The sequence below is a fragment of the Puma concolor genome, chromosome A2 (genome assembly GCF_028749965.1).
Source record: "Puma concolor isolate L17-30 chromosome A2, mPumCon1.1.hap2, whole genome shotgun sequence".
NCBI classification, from domain to species: Eukaryota; Metazoa; Chordata; class Mammalia; order Carnivora; family Felidae; genus Puma; species Puma concolor.
The window spans coordinates 169,687,316-169,709,872 of NC_141668.1; the positions used below are offsets into that span (position 1 = coordinate 169,687,316).

Sequence of the window (22,557 nt, forward strand, 5' to 3'; positions counted from 1 at the left end):
CAGGTAAGGAAAAGAGGAGACAGACAGAGACAGGCAGGACTGGGACGTGAGCAATTGCTACCCAACCCCCCCCCCCCCCAGTCCCAAGCAGGGCTCACTCCCTCACTCGGGTAGCTGCTCCCACACCACTTCAGACCCCAGGGCCTTGAACAGAAGGCACTTGGCCCACAGCAGGTGCTCAATAAACATCCATGGGAGGGTCAGAGGACTGAGCCTTTACCACCGTGTGTGTGTGTGTGTGTGTGTGTGTGTGTGCTCGTGCAGGTGCCAGAGCTCATGCACAGCGCTTGGCAAAGAGCTTGGCACAGAGTAGACGCCTGAGAAGCACCCGGTGTGGTCACGTCAGCCCCCTAAAGCCTCCTGCCTGCCCCTTCCTCTGTCTTCCCAGGAGCTCCCCCCAGAAATGACACATCCAGCTGCCGGGGTGGGAGGTGCCTTTATTTCCCGTGAGCCCTCGAGGTACATGAGGACAGAATTCCCCTCCTGCTCCCCATTTCTCCACCTCCTGCCCGCAGGCCCCTCCCCCCCCCCCCCCCCCCCCCCCCCCCCGCCAGCTTTCCACTCCACAGACCTGGGATCTGCTTACAGCTCTCAGAGCCAGGCCCCGGTGAAACTAAAGCCCCTGTTTCCACTCTCCCTACCACCCGCCCCCCTCCCCGCCCCTGCAACCTGCTGGGGGAATGAGGTCACCTGCTGCTTCCAGGGGGGACCCAGGCTGGGAGGGGCAGGAGACAGGATGGGGGAGACCACGGAGGCCAACAGAAGTCATCCTCGAACTATAGCTCCCCTTGGTGGGGGAGGGGCTCTGATGACTCCTTGAACGTGGGGGAGGGGACAGGTCCCTGAGCCAGGCATTCAGGGGGCTGGGAATGCAGGAGGGGCTCCCTGGGGGCAGAACTAGGGATTACAGATATGGTGGGGGGGGGGGGACTTCTGGGGTCCTAGCCGAGGCTTGGGGAAGAGGGCTGGTTTCGCGGGGGCTGAGGACATCTGTGGCCGAGGGGCCGGGTAGGAAGTTGCTGGGCTTTGGCTCAGGCCGGTGTCGGCCTGGGTTCCATGTACCAGATCATGGGGCCGGGGCTGAGGCCGAGAGACTGTGCTAGGGGCCAGAGTCAGGGCTCTGGGGGCTGGAGAAGTGAGATCAGCCTGGGTTCTAAGGTCAAGGCCAGGGATCTGTAGGTGGAGCCCACTTTCAGAGCTGAGCTGGATCTCTGAGCTGGTCTGGGTCCTGGAGCTGGATCGGGTTACCGAAACAGGCTGGGTTCTAGAACTAAGGCAAGTTCCAGAGCTGGGCTGAGTTCTTGCACTGCTCTGGGTTTCAGAGTTGGGTGGGGTCTCAGGGCTGAACTGAATCCTGGATCTGGACTGGGCTCCAGAGCTGGGCTGAATTCTTGTACGGGGCTGGGTCTCTGAGGCAGGCTGGGTCTCAGAACTGAGCTGGGTTCCAGAACTGATCAGGGTTCTGGAGTTGGGTTGGGGTCCAGAAACAGGCCGGGTTCGGGAACTGACGTGAGTTCCAGAGCTGGGCTGTATTCTTGAACTGGTGTGGCTTCGAGAGCTGGGCTGTGTCTCAGAGTTGAACTGAATCCTGGGACTGGGCTTGGCTCTAGAACAGAGCTGGGTTTCGGGGCTGAGCTGAATCTCAGAGCTGAGCCAGGTCTCAGAGCTAGACTGAGTTCCGGAGCCAAGCAGGGCTCCAGAGCTGGGCTGAATTCTTGCACGGGGCTGGGTCTCTGAAGTGAGCTGGGTGTCAGAGCTGGGCTGGGTTCTAGAACTGATCAGGTTTCTGGAGCTTGGTTGGGTTCCAGGAATAGGCTGGGTTCTTGAACTGCTCTGGGTTTCAGAGTTGCACTGGGTCTCAGGGCTGAACGGAATCCTGGAGCTGGGCTGGGTTCCAGAGCTGGGCTGGGCTCTAGCGATGAGCTGAGTTCCAGAGCTGGTCTGCTTCCCAGAGTTCAGCTCAATACCAGAGCTGCCTTGGGCTGTGGCTTGGAGCTGGCATCTAGAACTCGGCAGGGTTTCTGAGACGAGCTGAGTCCCAGAGGTCGACGGAGCTCTGGGACAAGTCTGCGTCCTGCAACTGAGTCTGCTCTCAGCGCCAGACAGATTTGTGGACTTTAAGTCTGTTGCTGCGTTGGTCCGGGTCCCAGGGCTAGATAGGATGCCAGGGTTTAGCTGGATTCTGGAACTTAGGGGGGCCTCAGCCACGGACTGCACTGGGGAGCCAGACGGGATCTCAGACGCACTCCGTGCTCCAGAACTGAGCTGAGCTCCAGAGCTGGGTGGAGTGCCTGAGCGAGACTGAGCTCTGGAAACTGCCCAGGCTTTGAGGTCGGTCTGGGTCCCGGAGTCCGACAGTATTCTAGAGCTGGTCTGCGTTTTGCCGTGAGAGCGGGGCTCGGCGTCGAGCTGGGCTCGGGAGGCAGGCCTTGGCTCAGGGAGGGCTGTGGTTCCAGAGCTTGTGTGAATTCTGGAGACGGGCCTGGTTGTAGCACTAGGTTGGGGCGTAGAACTGGGCTCCGTCTCTGAGCTGGAATCATCACCGGAACTGGCCCGGGCCCCGGGTTGGGAGTGGGTACTTGAGGGCACTTGGGTTTCAGGGCAGGGCTGGGGTCTGGGTCTGGATCGAAGTTCAGCTTGCGTCTGGGTTCGTGAGCAGACTTGGGTTTGGGGGCCCTCTTCCAATCCTGGGCCGGTGTGGCCACTGCGGCCGGGCTGTTTCGTGAGTCTGGCCTGGGCTCCAGAACTTGACTTGATTTCAGGGCTGGGCTTCGCGTCAGAGCCGTCTTGGGTTCTAGAAGAGGGCTGGGTTTTGGAGCTGGGTTGGGTCTCCGCACGGAGCTTGGTTCTAGAGCAAGGCTTGACCTCAGGGCTGGGCTTGCTCTCGGAACTGGTAGGGGTTCTAGAGGTGAACTCGGTCTCAGAGCTGGCCTGGGCTCTGGAGGGGGACTGGGTTTTGGAGCTGGGTAGGGTCTCAGGAGTGGATTGGGTTCTAGAGAGGAGCCCAGTCTCCGAGCTGGCCTGGGCTCTGGCGCAGGGCTGGGCTTCGGGAACCGGCGGGGAGGGCCGCGGCAGGGGGCTGGGCTCTGGGCTGGGGCTGCGCTCAGCCCCGGGGCAGACTAGCCGCAGGCCTCTCTGGCCTCGCCGATGGCGGCCCACACCTCCACCACAAACTCGTCCGGGAAGGCAAACTCGCCCAAGACGGAATCTAAACGATGCGCAAACTCCTGGACGCTCGGCGTCTTCTTGGCTGTGTCCACCATGGTGGACGCTGCGGGCCAGAGAGGAGGGGAGGTGGGTGAGGGTGCTCCCTGGGGCCCCTGCCTCCTCCCTGTGGGCTGTCCTCCCCCCAGGGTCCACCCGGCTTACCCTGGCCCCTTACCCAGCTCAGGGTCCCGAATGCCCATGTAGCTCTCCAGCAGATCGTCGACCCTCCGGGACGCCTCCTCCTCAAACTCGGTGGGCTGGGGGGCGGGGCGGGGCGGGGGGGGGCGGCGGACAGAGGAGCACCGCAGAGGGTCAGAAGCCTGGGGTCCCTCCAGCCCAGCCCCTCCACGGGCTTCCGCCCCTCAGGTGACAGGGGAGCAGGGCTTGGCAGGAGTCAGCGCTCCGTGTCACCACTGTTGTCCTGCCACACGACCAGGGGGCATCCTGCAGGAGGTGGGGGGGGGGGACCAGGCTGGACGAAGGGGAGGGTCTTACCCGAGGGTGCACTGAGTCAGGGGAGTGCTTGCTGCAAGAGCCCCTGGAGACTCCCGTCCCCTTCACTCACCACTTCCTCCACTGTGGCGGCCCCCCCGGAACGCAGTCGCAGGGTCTCCCTCCCGCTGGTCACTTTTGCATCCGCGGGGCATTTGCTGCTTCTGCTCCGCTGGCCAATCATATCTGCGGGGGACACGGTGGGGGAGGGGCATCTGTTCCTCGGGATCCCCATCCGCGGATCCCTCGGAAGCTACTCGCTGAGCCTTTCTAGAACCTTCTATCCTTCAAAGCCCTCCTTTACGTCCATGGGTGAATCTTCAGAGACCCTGCTTGAGAATCCTTTCTTCCCCCAAATCTCCCTTCTCTTTATTTTTTGTTTTTTTTATGTTTTTTTTTTTTTTTTTTTTTTTTTTTAAGAAATCTCTCTGCCCGGCACGGGGCTCAAACTCGTGACCCCAAGATGGAGAGTCGTCCCCTCCACCGACTGAGCCAGCCAGACGCCCCATCTCTCCTCTTTTTTTTTTTTAATTTTTTTTAACGTTTATTTATTTTTGAGACAGGGAGAGACAGCATGACAGGCAGGGGAGGGGCAGAGAGAGAGGGAGACACAGAATCCGAAGCAGGCTCCGGGCTCTGAGCTGTCAGCACGGAGCCCGACGCGGGGCTCGAACTCACGGACCGCGAGATCGTGACCTGAGCCGAAGTCGGATGCCCAACCGACTGAGCCACCCAGGCGCCCCTCTCCTCTTTTTAAAAAGTCTCTCTAGGGGCGCCTGGGTGGCTCCGTTAGCTAAGCATTGTCTGACTTTTTTTTCTAAGTTTATGTATTTACTTAGAGAGAGAGAGAGTCCTGGCACAGAGCACAACACAGGGCCCGAACTCATGAAACCGCGGTGACATTATGACCTGATCCGAAACCATGAGTCAGAAGCTTAACGACTGAGCCTCCCGGGGGGGGGGGGGGAGGGGGGTTAGCATCCAACTTGGCATCTTCCGTCTTGGCTCAGGTCACGATCTTGCAATTCGTGGGCTCGGTGCTGACAGTGCGGAGCCTGCTTGGGATCCTCTCTCCCTCTCTCTCTGCCCCTCCCCCCCATGCTCTTTCTCTCAAAACTAAAATAAACATTAAAAAAAAGTGGGGGGGGGAGGGGAGTCCATGCGGAAATAAGATGGGCGCCAGGATGGAAACTGACATCCGGCTCCTTCCTTGAGAAAGTCCTCAACAGACCATCCTAAACAAGATGGTCTACATTCTAGAACAGAGGTTTTTAACCTGGTGGTAGGGGCGGGTGGTTCCCCCGCCCCCAGGTGACATTGATGTTGCCATTGGCAGCCGCTGGGTCGAAGCCGGAGGGGGGGGGGGGTGCTGCTCAACATCATACAGCGCACAGGACGGCCCCCACCGCAGAGAATGATTGGGCCCAAATGTCACGGCGCTGAGGTTGAGAAACTCTCATCCTATCCCGGTCTTCCCACCCCCACCCACACACACCTCCATCCCTCGGCTGGCTGTAACAATCTAGAAACTGCCTACCTGTGCCCGACACAGTGCCGGAAGCTCCCCGTCATGTGCTTCTAGAACCTTCCATCCTGTCCCATTCCCCCCCCCCCCCCCCGCCACCATCCTCCAGTGTACTGGGCCTCCAGGCAACCCACTTCTGGAAGAGCTCCTCAGTGCCACCCCACCTGCCCCCGGGGACCCCAGGGGGCCCTCACCGAAGGCTCTCTTGGGCTGCACCAGGCGCAGGGTGAAGGGCTGTGACTTGGGCAGCTCGCGGAGCATCTTGGCCACCTCGTAGTGGCGGCAGCCGACGATGGAGTGGTCGTTGATGGCCTCGATGCTGTCGCCCACGCACACGGCCTGGATCCGGTTGATGATGCTGCCCTCCTTGATCCTCTGCAGGGACCCAGAGTCACTCACGGGGCCGCCCCAGCCTCCGACACCCCCGCCCCCAGCTCCCTAGAGCCCAGTTAGACCAGAGGGGGCCGGTGGCTCATCCCAGGTCCTGGAGCACCCGGGAAGCCGCCCGCCCTGCGTGGGCACCTTAATGAAGGCGTAGCCGGCCCCATTGTCCGTGATGGTCAACCCCAGGGCGTCTTCGGTCTTAGTGACCTCCACTTCCTTGGTCTCGCCGCGCACGTGGGCAAAGATGAAGTCCTCCAGCCCTATCTGGCCGCCCAGGAGTTTCTGCATGTCTACCTTGTGGCTGTTTAGGGTGCAGAATAGGATCTGTCCCGAGGGGAGGGGAAGCCCAGAGTTAACGACAGTGCTCCTCGCCCTCTGTCTGCGCAGGACAACCAGGGGGATGCGCTCAGGAGAGGGAAACCGAGGCACGAAGAGGCTCGCCACTGGTCTGATCACCCAGCCGCCAGGATCCCGGTCCACGGGAAAGGGCAGGGCGCGGGATCCTCAGAACGGGGTGACAGGGAGGCCCTGCGCAGGAAGAGCGCCCTCCTTCGCCCCTAAACGTTCAGTTATACCCCGTCGGTGCCCCGACACCCCAGACCAACTTTTTCAGGCGATTCTGAATCGGCCGGCGCCCCCTGGGGGCTACGAGCCGCACCGCCCTGCAGCCCAGCCCCTGAACCCCGCGGCCTCCTGGAAAGCGGCTGCCTGGAACCCCGGTCCCCAGCCGCGCGCCCGGGGACCACAGAGGCGCTTACCCGAGGGCTGGGGTCGCTGCGGGCTGGTTCGGCGGCGTGGGCTCCCGGACAATCTAAAGGAGCCGCTCGCCCTAAAACATGCTCGTTGCTTTTGCGCAGGGCTTTTAACGGAAGAGGGTCCCTGGAGTATGGGCACCCCAGGATCTGGGAGATGCGTCTCTGAGACCCGGCGATCGGCTCCCCTCCATCGGGGGAGGAGGCGAGCCGGGGCCCCCAGGCCGGGGCTCCGGACCCCACCCCTCTCCCCCGGTCAGACGGGTGGGGCGCTGGCTCCGGGGCCGCGGCGTCCTCACCTCGGTGGGCGCGATCCCGAAGGCCTCGGCGATCTTGGCGTAGAGCTCGCGGACGTTGGTGAAGCCCTCGATCCTGCCCGTGGGGCTGCCGTGCGCCAGCTGCGTGCGGAAAACCAGGCGCGGGCGGGCGCGGGGCGCGGCTGGGGGCTCGGCGGGCGACGGCGGGGGCGCGGGCGGGCGCGGGGCCTCGGCGCCCCGGGCCTCGGGGGCCGCTGCGCTCTCCATGGCCGGAGCTCGGCCACCCCGGCCACAGCCGCCGCCGGATCCGCCGCTTCCTGCAGCCTCCCCCTCCCCCGGCCCGGGGCCCGACAGCCGAGCCGCTGGGGTAAGGGGATCCGGGAATCCGAGCCGCCCGGGAAGGCGACACCGCGGGGCGCGGGGTGGGGGCGGCCCCAGGTGTCCGGGCCCTGGCAGGGCCGGCTGTGCGCTCCCGGGGGTGGGGGTGGGGGTGGGGGTGGGGGACCCGGGTGGGGGACCCGGATCACCAGGGAGCATGCCGAACGCCCAGTCTCTGCCAGGCGCTCTCATTTAATTCTTCCCGCAAGGTGGGGGAAGACAAACCCTTGGATAACCTCGGCCACCTCCTGTCCCTGCTCAGCCACAGCCCCCCAGGGCCCCGTCCTCCCCTGGGGTAGAAGCCCAAGTCCTTCCAGAGGCCCACAAGGCCCTGCAGGACCGGCCCCAACTCCTTCCCGCCCTCCCCTCCTCCCGGTCTCCCCCTCCTCACAATGCACCCGCCAAAAGGGCCCCCCCCCCCCCCGCCTTTCCTCCAATGGGCCAGGCCCGGTCCTACCCCGGGGCCTTTGCACACGCTGTTCCTACTGCCTGGAATGCCATCTCTCAGTCACCCACTGGTTCCCCCCCTCACCTTCCTCTGCCACTTGATCAAATATTGCCTCCTCCTGCCACCTCGCAATCTCTTTCCCCAGATTCTTCCCCCTGGTGCTGAGCACCAGCTGACACACCAGCTGGCCGTCCCCACAACTGGAGCGTCAGCTTCGGGAGGCCGGCTGCTCTGACCTCTCTTTTCCCAGCCATATCCCGGGTGCCCAGTGCCTGGCCCGCAGCAGGCCTTCAAGCAGTCTTTGGCGAGGAAATGAAGGGACCTCCAGGTTACAGGTGGAAAAGCAGGGAAAGAGGGGCGCCCGGGCGGCTCAGTCGGCTGAGCGTCTGGCTTTGGCTCAGGTCATGATCTCACGGTTCCCGGGCTTGAGCCCCGTGCGGGGCTCTGTGCTGACAGCTCGGAGCCTGGAGCCCGTTCTGGATTCTGCCTCCCTCGCTCTCCGCCCCTCCCCCGCTCACGTTCTGTCTGTCTGTCTCTCTCTCTCTCTCGAAAATAAACGTTAAAAAAATAATTAAAAGAATAAAACATTTTTAAAACATTAAAAACAACAACAACAACAACCTCACAACACTCAGTGAGAGAACCAGGCACAAAAGGCCGCATAGTGTGTGATTCCATTTACGTGAAATGACCACAACAGACAAATCCACAGGCAAAAAGTGGACTCGCTTCTGCCAGGGGCTGCGGGAGGTGGGAGGGGGGTGGTGACTGCTGAGGGGTACAGGGTTTCTTTCTTTCTTTCTTTTTTTTTTTTTTAATGTTTATTTATTTATTTATTTATTTGGAGAGCCAGAGCGCAAGCAGGGGAGGGGCGGAGAGAGAGCGAGACACAGAATCCGAAGCAGGCTCCAGGCCCGGAGCTGTCGGCACAGAGCCTGACGTGGGGCCCGAAACTCACCAGCAGTGAGATCATGACCCGAGCCGAGGTCGGGCGCTCAACCCACTGAGCCACCCAGGCGCCCCAGGGTTTCTCTGGGGTGACGGAAATGTTTTCGAGTTCGAGCATGCTGCTGATTGCACAACTCTGTAAACGCACGAGAAACCACAGAATTGCACACTCTGAAACCTTGAAAAACCGAGGAAACCCCCCCTCCCCAAAACGGTACTCTTTTCGGAAGACATACTTAGGGGCTAACAGTAGAGCAAGAACCGCCCGGCAGACTGCAAATTCCGGGTGGGCGTACCTGGGCCAAGAGGAGGTGGGACCAGGGACCTGGGCTGGGGAGGTGACGTTATCTGGTTGTGTCGGTCTCCCGGGGCCGCCATAGCAAAGCACCACGAGCTGGGTGGCTTAACAGGGATGTACTCTCTCGGTTCCGGGGGCCCGAAGTGTGAAATCAGTTTATGGGCGAGGACCACGCTCTCCCCCCCGCCCCCCGCCAGTCCCCCACAGACCTCAGCAGAGCCCTCCCCTGTGCCCCAGCTTCTGGTGGTGGCCGGACCTTTCCAGCGCTTTTTGGCAGCTGTATTTTTCCCATTTCTGCCTCGGTGGTCACGTGGCCGTCTCCCAAGTCTGTGTCCGAATCTTCATCTTCTTATAAGGACACCAGTCATATTGGCTCAGGGGTCCACCCTGCTCCAGGATGACCTCACCCTGACTAATTATATCTGCAACGACCCTATTTCCAAATAAGGTCACATGCTCAGGGCCCGGGGTGAGGGCTCCAGCATAGTTTTTGAGGGAACACGATTCGATCCACGATACGGGTGTTTGGTCAAATGCTCCTCCCGAAGTTTCGAGATGCCTTCAATATTCCGTGACGCGAGCGGTCTCGGAGACGATCGCTCAGTGAGTCGGGCACAGAATCACCACGTGAGCCAGCAGCTTGACTCCCGGGGAGAAGCCCCGCGCGACGGCAGGCAGGCGATCAGACGCCCGAAGGCACACGGTCGCGGCAGGATTCACAACCGCCAAAGGGCGGAAACAACCCAAATGCCCATCAGCGGGTGAATGGACAACCGTGGGGGCTCCGTCCACACGCCGGGATGTTATTCAGCGGCGAACAGGAGGCCCGCTGCCCTGTGGACGCTCGGGGAGGGAACCGGACCCAAAAGGCCGCAGAGCACGTGACCCCATGTGTGAGAAACGTCCAGAACAGGCAAATCCAGACAGTTCAGTGGGTAGGTGGGGTTGCCAGGCGCTGGGGGAGGGCAGGTCCGGAACACGCACGGGGGCGTCCTGGGGGCCACGTCTTCTAGCCCCCACCTCTGCCCCCCAACACACACATACACGCAAAATCCACAAACCTGGAATTCAAATTCCACTTTTTATTTAAAAAGTCCCGATTGAGCAAAGGCAGAGGCTGCCTCCACATGGGCCCCTCAGCTGGATGAGGGAGGGCTGGCCGGTACCAGCCTCCCCGGCGCTGGGGTGCAGGAATCTGGGGGTGACAGGCAGGGGGCCCCGCCTGGAGTATAGGCTTGTCCCTGCTGCGCGCCCACGTGGGGGCGCTTGTGGGGAGCACCTGCTGGGAGTCCCAGTGTGTCAGCTGTGGGTTTTTCTCTCTCCTGTGTCCCAGGGCTCGGTCCTCAAGACCCGGTATAGTAGGTACATCCCTCCCCACATTGGATGTGCAAGCTGCCGTGGGCCCCCCCCCCCCGTGTCCTGGGCTACGCGGCCCGTGTGTGGTGTCCCCATGTCCCTGTAGTGTGACGTGCAAGGTGAGCAGGCCTTGCTGGGCCTCGGGGCTCTGGGTTCTAGATGTGCCTCGTACAGCAGGTGGTTTTCTGGGTTCGGGGTGCTGGGGAAGTTGAAAGCTAGAGGGAGGCTGTAGAAATTTAATTTGAGGGGGGCTGGAGCCCCCAAGGTGCAGGATTGGGCACGGCCCCAAAAGGTGGACCCCCAATCCTCCTCCATGGTGGGGAGAAGGGGCCGTGACCAGAGCTTGGTCTTCTCTGGATCCATGGGGCGGCGGATACCCTCATAGGTGCTCGCTGTGACGGGAAAGAGGGGGGGCGGGGACTCGTGATGGGGCCCCCCACCATTTATCAGCCCCGACTCCCATCGCAGGGGTCACTACAGGCCAGCCGCCAACCCTCAGCACTTCCAAACAGATGCCACGAAGGGGGCCTGGGGTCGAGCCCACCTAATCCAGGCAGCTGGGAGCCACCCCGAAAAGCCCACCGAGCGGCGCGGCTGTAGGAAGTCCTAGGCCCCCCTCCCCTCCCCCCCCCCCCCCCCACAGTGGATCTCATTGGCCAAGAGGAACGGGCATATCCCAGCCGGCAGTGCGAATAAGCTACCCGGTCTCATCAGCGCCCCACAGTGGTCCGACCACCGGCCCCTGGCACCGAACAAGCCCCACCTGGTAGCTTCCCTTGTGGCCGGTGGCCTCGGAATAAGATCCCACGGCCGGATCCCACCCGGCAGCGCCCACAGACTCCGGGAACCACGGTGGAGGGTGAGATCCAGTCATTTCCACGGGGCCCGCCAAGGCACGTCTAGCCCCAGGCAGCCCCCCAAGCCCCAGGCCGGACAGCCCCCCCTGGACTGAGCAGAGCCCCGGGACTCGCCCCGGCACACACCTGGCGACCTGGGCCAGGATCTCCTTGATGCGGACGATCAGCTTCTCGTGCTGGGCGGGGTCGCGCTCGATGGCGCCGTGCAGCCGAGCCATGTAGAAGTCCAGGGTGCCGAGAGTGGGCGTCTCGCCCGTGCCTGGAAAGAAGGGACTGGTCACGGGAGCCCAGCGCGGCAGTCCACGCAGGCGGGGATCCCCGGAAGCGGAGGTCAGAGAATGGGGGGGGGGGTCTGCAAGGGCGCGGCGCGTCAGTGGGGTCGGGTGGGGGATCAAGACGTCTAGACCCAGAAAGATCCAGGTCGGCTGAGGGAAGGGGTCAGAAAATGGAAAGTGGTGGGGCCGAGGTCGCGGTGGGGGAGGCGGGGACAAATTGGCGAGGAGGTAACCGAGGTCAACTCAGGCCAGAGCGTGGAAGGCCGGAGACGAGGTGGGCGGTGGGCGCGTGCTTTGCTCGGGAAGGGGAGGGGTCCTTCGGGGCCGGAGTTGAACGGCCGGGGGCGGGGTTGGCGGGTCGCGGGGGCGGGGCTCCAGGCCCGAAGCAGTTGGGGGCGGTGCCAGTGGGACCAGGGGGTGGGGCCGGCGGGGCGGGGTTCGGAAGATAAACGGTGTGGGCCAGGTGGGCCGGCGGGGGCGGGGCCAGGAGGTGGGGCCGGCGGGGCGGAGCTCGGAAGACAGAGGGTGTGGGCTGGGCGGCCCGGCGGGGCCGGGGGCGGGGCGGGGCCTCCGCACCCGGCACAGGCAGCGAGGCGAAGCTGGCGGTGAGCGCCTGGCGCACGGCCTGGAGCTGCTGCTGCAGCGCCAGCGTCCGCCGCTCCTCCAGCGCCAGCTCTTGCTCCAGGCGCTCGCGCGCGCTGCTCATGCTCTGCGTGTGCCTCTGCAGCACGGCGTTCTGCTCCTCGAAGGCCACGTTCATCTTGCGCAGGCGCCGCAGCTCTGCCTCCCGCGCTGCGGCGTGGGGGAGCCGGGTCAGAGCCTGGCGCTACCTCCCTTCCCTCTGCCGGGCCTTTGCCTTAGCTGTGTCCCCCCTGCCTGGCCGTCTGTCACTGCTCTGCCTCCAGCCCCACACCTCAGCTCCGGGGGTGGGGGCTGCGGGACGTAGGCACCTCGGCTTGGAGAGGTAGATTCCCCCCCCCCCCCCCCCCGGGGGCCTGCTACCTCCCGCCTGGGCCCACCCACTCTCCCAACACCCCCTTCCCCAAGAACCCCTGCTCAGTGCTCACCTTTGTTTTGGTCCAAGAACTCTTCAGTGAAGATGGGGACGTCGAAGGTGGAGAAGCCATCACAGTCCCCACCCTGGGATGACAGGACAAGGTGACGATTTTGGGGGAGAGGGCAGCCAAAACCCCTCTGGGACGTGCCTGAAGCTTGGGAGGGATTCCTCTGGCCATCTGGGTAACAACATTCCCAGGATGTGGCTGTCCCACCTCTGCCTGGAGGCGGGACACTCGCTTCCTCCGGTGAGTGTGAGCGGTTGGTTCTGGCTCACCCAGGGGTCTAAAGACCTCCAGACCTTTCTTGCCCAGGCACTGTCCTTGGAGGAGGGGCACTTACCTTGTGTCCGTTCAAGAGGGTATTCATGAGCCCAGAGCCCGAGTCTTCTAGTTGGGGAGGGAGGAGGGCAGGATCAGCTTGGCAGGTCTCTTCGGACCCCCCCCCCCCCCCCATTGCTTTGCAAGTGCCGTTCCCCCTGCCTGGGATACCCTCCTCCCCTCCCCGCGTTAGCCTTACTCATCCTGGGACAGGCTCCTGCCTGGGCCCCCCTGTGTCTGCGTACCCTCACGTCCGCATCGCCCGGCCCTGCTCACTCACAGCTGTCTGATTAGGGGGTCTCTCGTCTTGATGGGACGAGAGCCCCATGGAGGGCGGGGCGGTCTGCCCTGGTCGCCTGACTCAGAGCCCGGACCCAGCTGCCTGGGGGGCTGGGTCCCCTCGCACCTTTCTTGATCTTCTTTTCCTGAAGCTTCTCCGTGCACATCTTGTAGGCTTCTGACTGCTGGTAGGCGCGCAGCTCCTTCATGTACTGCTGCTTCTCCCGCTCGGCCTCATCCAGGTACCGCTGGGGGGGTGGGGGGGGGGCGGTAGGAGGCTCGGCCGGGCCCAGGGGCACGGGAGGCAGGCCTCCAAGGCCACACGCCATCTCCATCACTCAGCTCACCGTGCCCAACCTGCCCCTAGCTCCCTACCGCCCGCCTTTCGAGGGAAAACCTGGCTTCTCAGCCTGCTGCTCAGAGACCTCCCTCCTCCCCCCCCGGACTCCCGCCTTTATAAACCACTCCCTGCCTTCTGACCGCAGCCTCCCATCCGTGGGCTGGACTGCCCTCCCGCACCCATTCTGCTTGTTGAAATCCCACTTAGACGGTGCAAACCGGTGGTGCTTTTTGTTCCCGTGATGTTGTGGCAACTTTCAGTTAATTACCAGGATTTGAAGTTCGGAAGGTATCGCATAAGACTCCAGCCCCCACCCCTGCTTCTTTAGACATATCCACGTTAGTTATTGACTTTCCGTCTCTTCTTGCCACCCTCCCCTGCTCGCTTCAGCATGCTGGGGAGAGCTCATGGGTGGTCAACTCTCAGGCAGAAGCAAGGGCCCAACAAAGCAAGGGTCCTTTGGGGGGTGGGGTGGCTTCAGCAGTGTCCAGCGGGTCGGGGTGAAGGTCAGTGGTCCTGGGCCAGCCCCCTCCGCCGCCCCCCGCCGTCCCACCTGCTTCTCTGCAGGCTGCAGCTTGCTCCACTCGGCACCCAGCATCTTGGTGATCTCGGGAAAGGGCAGATCCGGGTGGCGGGTGCGGATCTGCTCGCGCCGCTCGTTCAGGAAGCGCACGTAGCCGGTGACTGGTGCCTTGGGCCCATTCGGCAGTATCTTCTTTCGCTTCTTGCCCTTGGGCCACCCGCGCTTCTTCACCGGCTGCAGAACCGCACGGCGCCGTTGGGAGGGGCCTGAAGGGCTGGGGCAGGGCTAGAGGGATGGGCGGGGCCTATCCAAGGAGAGAGGGCCCGGGGGTATGGCCTGGTGAAGGGTCAGGTTTGGGAGAGGCGGGGAGGGGGGGTTCGGGGAGCGCCGGCCGGGGGTGAGGGATCGGAGGGACGGGGCACGTGGCATCTGCAACGGGGTTAGGCCCAGGGATGGGGTGGGCTTGTGGGTGTGGTCTCTGGCCTGGGCGTGGCTTCTGTGCTGGAGCAAAGGCCCATAGGACGATGGGAAGGTGCCTCCCACAGGGCAGTGGGCGGAGCCGTATTGGGCGACGGGCGGGGCCCGGACCTAGTGACTGAGGATCCCCTTGGGGGCGTGGCATGCGGCACGGGGCGGGGGGGTCTCAGATCTGGGAGGAAAATCTGGGCTGTGGGCGGAGCCACAGCGAATTCAAATCTGGCCCGGGGTGGAGCTTCCAGGCGGTGGGCGAGACCCAGGGCCTCCCCCCATCACGGTGCAGGGACTCTCACCTCCTCTTCGTGGGACCCCTTCTCGCCGGCCCGGGGGCCCTCGCCGCGCTCTTGCTTGACAGCCACCACGAAGCCCCCGTGCTGTCCCGGAGCCTTGCCGCCCGCCGGCCTGGAGCCACGGGATGCCAGGGTCACCCCCACCCTCACCTCCACCCCCGACCGCGGAGCTGGCACTGAGGGGGCCTGAGTCCTGGGGGCAGGCGTCCGGCGGGGTCATTATTCGCGGGACGGGGCAGGAGCACGAGAGGGGCGGCAGAGACCCCTGGGAGGGGCTGGGCCGGGGAGTGGCAGGGGTGGGTGGGGGAAGAGGCCGGCGGGGACCCACCGGGGAGGTCCTGACCCGGGTGTGTGTGGGGGGAGTCAAGACCCTGGGGGACGGGGGTCCAGGAGTTCCGACAGGGCGGGCGGGGGCTGGGCTGCAGCCCCGAGTGGGCTGGGGGAGGGGATGTCGCACTCACGCGGCGGCCGCGCCGGGCTGCTTGGAGCCGTGGGACATGGCCGCTCCCGGCCCCACCTGGAAGGCAGACGCGTGGCCGAGTGAGGGGCGCCCGAGTCGCCGACGGCGGGGGAGCCCCCCGGAATGCCGGGCCCGGGGCGTTTGGTGGGGGGGGGGGCCGGATCCAGGGGCGGGGAGGCCCTCGAGGGCGGGCGCCCCGGGGATCCTTTGTTGGGCGATGGTCCCCCGGAAGGCCCGGGCCCACCCTCCTCCAGTCCGAGGGGGGCCTCTCCCCAGCCCCAGGACCCCCGCGCCCCCACCCCCTCGCAGGGCCCAGAGTTCCGCGGCTGTTTTCACCTCCAAAGAAACTTTCCCGGACCTCTCCGCTGCTACGACGCTCCAACCAACCGCCCCGAGCCCGCCCCTGCCGCTCGCCCCGCCTCGGGCATGCTAATGCAGCCTCTTCGAGTTGTCGGATTGGGTGCAGTCTTTCCCTGGGGTGTGACCATGCAGATGAGGGTTGGCGCGCCGGTCGGCGATTGGCTGGGGTAGTCGCCGGGCCGCGTGGGAGGTGGAGAGGGAAGACTGCGGGCGGGTGCGTCAAGTTCGGCTGCGCTCGGCCGCTCTCGGAGCCAATCAGGGCGCTTTGAGGCCTCGCAGGGCGGAGCCCCTTAAAGGGCTAGTAGGCGCGGCTCGGGTTCCTCCTCTCCCGGTGAAGGCGAGACTCCCCGCCCCTGCGGGATCCCGGACCTGCCGGGCCGGATCGGGCCCCTCCCTAGTTGTCATGGAGACAGCGGCAGGTTGCTAGGGAAAGGGTTAAGGTCCTTCCCGGCAGCCCCCTGCCTCAGGACCAGGTGGGACCTGTTCTCAGTGTCTTGCAAACCTGGCGGGCAAGTCAGCTTTCCGTTCCCCGAACTTAGGGCCTCCGGAGTCCAGCTGCGCCTTGTCCTGCCCTGAGCCAGCAGGGGCTGCTCTCCCCGCCTCCCGGGGACGTGCGCGGCTTTCCCTCCTGTGCGATGGGGACCTTGCACGATGGTTAGGACCAGGAGGCTGGGACAGGAAGGCTGCAAGAACCTCGTTAACATGGAGGGGCAGGAGGCTCTGCTCTGGGATTTTGGGGGCCCCCAGGCGGCAGCGTGGTCTTATGGTCTGCCTGGGACTGCCCTACTCCCGCGATGACAGTTGGGGTCACTGGTTGTGCACCACGTCCTATTAGACCTCACACACCTTGCCCACATCACCTCCCTGCCGTCATCCGCCTCCTCCGTCGGCCTCCTTGCTGCTCCTCAAACACAGACATGTCCGTTTCACTCATTCCCACCTCTGGGCCTTTGCACCTGCTGTGCCCTTCCTCCAGGTTATCGGCCAGGCTCACGGCTTGGTCTCCTTCAGGTCTTTGCTAAAATGTCACCTTCTCGATGAGGTTTCCCCCGTACACCCTGTCTTATTTTTTCTCCACACGTTTGTTTCCTCTGCTACAGCACAACAAAAGAAAAAAAATTTAAGCTTTATTTGCTTATCTAAGTAATCTCTACCCCCAGTGTGGGGCTCGAACTCACCACCTGGAGATCAAGAGTCAGCTGCTCTGTGACTGAGCCAGCCAGGGGCCCCTGAAGAACAAAAATTGAACGGAATGAATTTGAAGAGCTAATTGGCTTTATTAAGGGATTTGCGAATGGGGCTCAAAGAGTTGTACAAAATGGAAGGTTTCTATGGGAAGCAGGGTGGGGCAAGGAGGTTCTTAGCAAAAGAAAAGAAAGGATTGTCTCACGCAAGGTCACTTCTCTAAGCAGGAAGTCTTATTATGCAGATTATCTCATTCTTTGAGGTGCAGAGGGCCCAGGAGACAAATTACCTACTTGGTGCTTATGAGAAAGTTCCCGACTGACCCTTTAAGACTTAACGTTTCTGGGGCAACTGCTGTTAGGTTAGGTATGAAGCTGCACGTCGTGACTTGGCCTAAGTGGCTCTTTTAGGGGCAGGTGGTTTTATTTTTTTAATTTTTTTTTAAACGTTTATTTATTTTTGAGACAGAGAGAGAGAGAGAGAGAGAGAGCATGAACGGGGGAGGGGCAGAGAGAGAGGGAGACACAGAATGTGAAACAGGCTCCAGGCTCCGAGCAGTCAGCCCAGAGCCCGACGCGGGGCTCGAGCTCACGGACCGCGAGATCCTGACCTGAGCCGAAGTCGGATGCTCAACCGACTGAGCCACCCAGGCACCCCAGGAGCAGGTGGTTTTTAAGGCTTCCAACCCCTAGCGCAGTGTCCCTATGGGCTGCTGGCTACATACTTGCTGAATACACAAAGGAGTGAATGCAGAAAATTTCAAGCGCTTGGAAAAGAGCCTGGCAACGCCTCGAAACACTAAATAAACATGAAGGTCCCACGCGATCCGGAAACCCCATTCTTAGGGATCCGCCCAAGAGAATCGAAAACGCCCGTCCACACAGAAACGTGTACGCGGATGTTCACAGCAGCATGATTCGCAGCAGCCGAGAAGTAGAAACAGCCCAAGTGTCCCATCCAATGGGTAAACAGATAGACAAAATGTGGTCCCTTCGTTCAATAGACTATTAGCAGCCATAAAAAGGAATAAATTGCTGACTCACGCTACGACAAGGGTGAACTTTGAAAACATGATGCTCTGTGAAAGACGCCAGCCACAAAAGACCACAAGTGTGTGGCTCCATTCATACGAAATGTCCAGAACAGGCAGCTTCACAGAGAGGGGAAGTGAGTGGTTGCCTGGGGCTGGGGAATGAGTGGGGAGGGCGGGGGGGGGGGGGGGGGGGGGGGGCGGGGCGGAGGGACTGCTTAATGGGCGCGGAGTTTCTTCGGCGTGATCAAAATGTTCTAAGATTAGCCCGCAGTGCTGGTGGCATAGCTATAAATATACTAAAAACTACGGAATTGCACACCTTAAATGGATGCATTATATGGCACGTGAATTAAATCTCAGTAAATCTGTTTTCCTACGAGGCAGCCCAGGGTCGAGTAAGAGGACCGCGCCCTGGAATTTTGACAGACCCGGACTCCATCCAGCCCCTGCTGTTGCTTCGTCGGTCACCCTTGCCTCTCACCGCTCGGCTAGAAACAATCCAGGTGACAAGTCCACGCTGGAAGGCGGGGGAAGCCGCGCCCTCCAAGCCCCGCCCCCTCGGGCTTGAGTGGCCTGCGTTGCCTTGGAAACTGTCTTCCCCACTCCCAAGGTACCACCTGAGGAAATCCGGGGCGGGGGTCTTCTGGTCCATCGAAAAGCAATGAACTGGTTTTTTTTTTTTTTTTTTTTTTAACGTTTATTTATTTTTGGGACAGAGAGAGACAGAGCATGAACGGGGGAGGGGCAGAGAGAGAGAGGGAGACACAGAATCGGAAGCAGGCTCCAGGCTCTGAGCCATCAGCCCAGAGCCCGACGCGGGGCTCGAACTCACGGACCGCGAGATCGTGACCTGAGCTGAAGTCGGACGCTCAACCGACTGAGCCACCCAGGCACCCCAGCAATGAAGTGTTTTGAGGTCGATTTTGAGGGCAATCTGCAGCTCCTTGGCATCGAGAAAAAAAACAAAAACAAAAACAAACAAAACATCTCGTGGCACGGACATTTTCTGGAAAAAATTACAAAAGCGTCTTCGGTCCAATCTGCAGTGGATTCAGTCCATTTCATGCGATCCACACGCCCCCACACCCCCCAACAAGCGACGTCTGCGAGTAAGCAGCCTTTATCCGATTCGACTTGACATCCTGCGTGCATTTCAAGAGCAGATCCTTTCAGCCCCCAAACTACGAATCGTTTTTTCTTTTTCTTCTTTTGCGTAGCCTCCACACCCAACATGGGGGCTTGAACTCACGACCTCGGGATCAAGAGGCGCGCGCTCCACCGCCAGAGCCAGCCAGGCGCGCCCCCTTGCTTTTTCTTAGCAACATAAAGGCCTCTCAATACCCAGCTCGCGGGAAAACCAGCAGCCACGGCTGCCGAAAGTCGTAAATTGCGTGCGTTCCTTTCTCTGGCCTCCATTTCTGCGTTTCATGGAGAAATTTGTGTCGTCGGAGGCCAGGAAGAGAATCCCAACCTGCAGACCTGGAAATACAAGATCCATTAAGGATGGCTTAAGCTTCTTTGTTTTTGAAATTAATCTTACGATGCAAATAACGTGGAAATCCGTTTCGTTTGCACAGAAGTAAAGTCTGTGTAGTTAAGGCCGCCGCACGTCCACCATATTCCCCATTATCAGCTTGTTACGCTTCTTGCTAAAACTTTTCCTACACACACACACACACACACACATGCACAGAGTGATCGTTTTCTAGGACGTGCACCAGCAAAGCACCACAAACCGGGGCCTTGAACTACTGTGAACGTATCGCCTCACACTTCTGGGGCCTAGAAGTCCAATGTCAAGGACTGGATCAGGGCTGGTTGCTTCTGAGGCCCTGAGGGAGAATGTGCCACAGGCCCTCCGGCTTCCGGGGGGGTCACGGGCCATCTTTGGTGTTCCTTGGCTTAATCAGGTGCCACCCCGATCTCTTTGCCTTCCTTGTCACCTGGCTTCGCCCCGTGTGTCTGTGTCCGGATTTCCCTTTTCAGTGGGTCACTACTGCCCTATACCCGTGTGACGTCATCTGAACTCAGCATGTCTGCGATGACCCTGTGGGCACATGAGGTCTCGCGTTCCAAGGTCCTGGGGAGTTAGGACTTCCACCCACGAATTTGCGTTTGTGGGGGGAAACACAATGCCAGACACAACACACACACACACACACACACACACACACACACCACACACACACGTACACGTGTATGTTTCTGTGCCAACGTGAGGCCACATCTTGTGTTGAATGATCGCACCGCCACCGTGCTGAAGACGTAAACATCAGCCTGCCACTTGGCGCTTTCGCTCCGTCACCTGCCCCTGCGTGGCCGGGTGCCCTGCGTGGTCCCGCATTCCGAGGGGCCACCACGGTCTAAGCAGCCCTGGCTGATGCTGTGACAGCCCTCGCTGCTGTCTGGGGCCCGTGGACTGCTTTTCCGGGGCACGTAGGAAGACACAGAAGAATCAAGAATGCGGTTCGCGCTCTCTCAGGACATCCCAGCCCTCCTCGGGCTTGTTTAGGGACAAATTTAACACAGGGGGCTGCTGGGAAGGACAAAGAAGGGATGAGGACACACAGGTCATAGCTGCTGGAAAGAAGGGGTGTGGGGGCTGGGGTCTCAAACCTCTGAGGAGGGGGCACCCCCCACCCCCCCGGCTGCTGCTGGACCCTCCGAAGCTCCGGGAGGTGGCCCTGAGCCCTTCATGTGTGGCTTGAGCAATTTACAAACTCTCTGAGCCTCAGTCTGCCTCTCTGTGAAGTGGGATAACTGAGTCTACCCCCCAGGAGGTCTTTGTAAGGGTTTAATGAGTTTAACTAATGTTCTCCCTCAGGGGCGCCTGGGTGGCTTCGCCCCTTGACCTTGTGACTTCGGCTCAGGTCATGATCTCAAGGTTTGTGGGTTCGAGCCCCACGTCCGGCTCTGTGCTGACAGCTGGGAGCCTGGATCCTGCTTCGGATTCTGTGTCTCCCTCACTCTCTGCCCCTCCCCCACTCACACTCTGTCTCTCTCTCTCTCTCAAATGAATAAACATTAAAAGAATGTATAACTAATGTTCTCCCTCAGAACCGGGCCGGGCTGCTCATTGTGACTGCAAGCGTTTGCTGGTTTTGTCCATGCAGCTTCAGACCCCTGTTGCAGAGAATTTTCTAGTACAGTGAGCGGTTGCCACCCAGGGTAACTGAGGGAGACATTGGGCAAAGCCTAGACACATTTTTGGTTGTAGCAACGTGGAGGGGGCCTGAGTCTGCTCCTGTGCTGGGATGCACAGGACAGCCCCCCCCCCCCCCCCCCCCCCCCGCCATCGCCACAAAGAATGATCTGGTGCCCTGTGTCAGCAGTGCCTGGGCTGGGAAACCCTGTTCTGCGGGCCGAATCCTCACCTGTCTAATCTCCCCTAACCCTATTCAGCAGTGCTGCTGTCATGCCCATTACAAAGAGGGAAACTGAGGCTCGGGGGATTGCCTGAGGCTGCCTGGGCCCCCCAAGCCACCCCAGGAATCTAAGGAAGTTCCTGGCTGTTTCCCTGGGTTCTAGGAGCCCTCCCTCCCCTTCCTTCCGCCTCTCCCCTCTTCTCCCCACCCCTACTCCCAGTCCTCCTGGGCTGGGTCTGAGGGAGGATCAAAGCAAACCCCTCTTCCTACTGGGGCCACGGGGACATCCGATCTCCAGCAGGGGCTGGGGGGCAGCTGGGGGTGCTCCGGGGACATCAAAGCCTGTCTGGATCTCTCCTGACCCCAAGTCTGTCTCTGTCCCATCCTGAGGGCAAGGCATTCCACTCTCCCTCACATCCTCCCTCTTGGGCAGGACCTTCTCTGATCTTCCTGGCAAATCTGACCCCCCACTCTTATGGGGGGGCAGGCATGTGTGCCCTCCACTGGTTTGCCAACCCCTGGAGCTGAGGCCCACTTTGGAGTAGACTGCCCAGTCCCCGCCCTCGTACAGCTTTTTATCTGACCCTCCCACCTCCTCTCGGAACCCTACGTGGCTCCCCAGGGACCTGGAAGTAAAAGCCAGACATTTGTCTGTCCTTCTGCCAACCCCCCACCCCCTCCTCCGTGGTGCATCTGCCGGAAGGGCTGCTGGGGGACGATCCCTGTGGGTTCCTGACCCACGCAGGAGGCTGGTAAGCGTATCTTCAGGTGGGTCCTCCCGGGCCAGTGCAGAAAGGACTCAAAGATGCTCAGGGCGCCCGGGTGGCTCAGCCGGTCAAGCGTCCGACTTCAGCTCGGGTCATGATCTCACAGTCCGTGGGTTCGAGCCCCGCGTCGGGCTCCGTGCTGACAGCTCGGAGCCGGGAGCCTGCTTCGGATTCTGGGTCTCCCTCTCTCTCTGCCCCTCCCCAACTAGCGCTCTGTCTCTGCCTCTCAAAAAATGAAATAAAAACGTTAAAAAAAAAATGTAAAAAAAGAACTCAAAGATGCTGGAGATCACGCGGGGCCCAGTTTGGATCCTGAGTCTGCCTCTTGTGAGCTGTGTGCCCTCTGGCAAGGACTTCTGTGAAAGCCTGTTTTCCCTGGAAAAATGGGCCAGAGGTACTATGAGATCTCCTGGGGAGGTGGGAAGAATGGAGAGGAGAAACGTGAATACAAAATGTAGGTGGGGGGCGGCCTGGCGGGCTCAGTCCTTAGAGCAAGAGACTCTTGGTCGTGAGTTTGAGCCCCACGGTGGGTTGGGGGGACAGATTACTTAAATAAAACCTGAACAGATATTTATTTTTATTTATTAAAAAAAATTTTTTTAACGTTTATTCATTTTTTTTTAAATTTTTTTTTTCAACGTTTATTTATTTTTGGGACAGAGAGAGACACAGCATGAACGGGGGAGGGGCAGAGAGAGAGGGAGACACAGAATCGGAAACAGGCTCCAGGCTCTGAGCCATTAGCCCAGAGCCCGACTCGGGGCTCGAACTCACAGACCGCGAGATCATGACCTGAGCCAAAGTCGGACGTTCAACCGACTGAGCCACCCAGGCGCCCCTTTAAAACCTTAGCAAATATTTTAAAAGCTGAGGTGAGTATTTTACAAGCCCCGTAAAGCTGAGTGAGCAGGAGTTTCTTCAGGTG

At 61.1% G+C, this 22,557-nt stretch overlaps 2 protein-coding genes across 3 annotated transcripts; both read right to left on the reverse strand.

Annotated features, from left to right (window-relative positions):
* Positions 1-779: 779 nt before the first annotated feature.
* Positions 780-7,084, reverse strand: GIPC3 (GIPC PDZ domain containing family member 3). Of its 2 annotated transcripts, none has more exons than XM_086699523.1 (6): positions 6,660-7,032; positions 5,747-5,932; positions 5,419-5,599; positions 3,773-3,885; positions 3,370-3,464; positions 780-3,271 (listed from the first exon to the last, which is right to left on the reverse strand). In XM_086699523.1, the coding sequence occupies exons 1-6, from the start codon at positions 6,882-6,884 to the stop codon at positions 898-900; spliced, it is 3,174 nt and encodes a 1,057-aa protein (XP_086555649.1). In that variant the 5' UTR covers positions 6,885-7,032; the 3' UTR covers positions 780-897. The 2 variants fall into 2 exon arrangements, with proteins under 2 accessions (XP_086555649.1, XP_086555650.1); XM_086699524.1 differs by having other exon boundaries at positions 2,996-3,271; positions 3,383-3,464; positions 6,660-7,084.
* Positions 7,085-9,756: 2,672 nt separating this feature from the next.
* On the reverse strand, positions 9,757-15,354 carry HMG20B (high mobility group 20B). Its single transcript, XM_086699525.1, has 10 exons — positions 15,259-15,354; positions 14,924-14,979; positions 14,466-14,574; positions 13,726-13,929; positions 12,960-13,080; positions 12,576-12,622; positions 12,245-12,317; positions 11,754-11,969; positions 11,029-11,161; positions 9,757-10,437 (listed from the first exon to the last, which is right to left on the reverse strand). The coding sequence occupies exons 2-10, from the start codon at positions 14,959-14,961 to the stop codon at positions 10,425-10,427; spliced, it is 954 nt and encodes a 317-aa protein (XP_086555651.1). The 5' UTR covers positions 14,962-14,979; positions 15,259-15,354; the 3' UTR covers positions 9,757-10,424.
* Between the last annotated feature and the right edge of the window lie 7,203 nt (positions 15,355-22,557).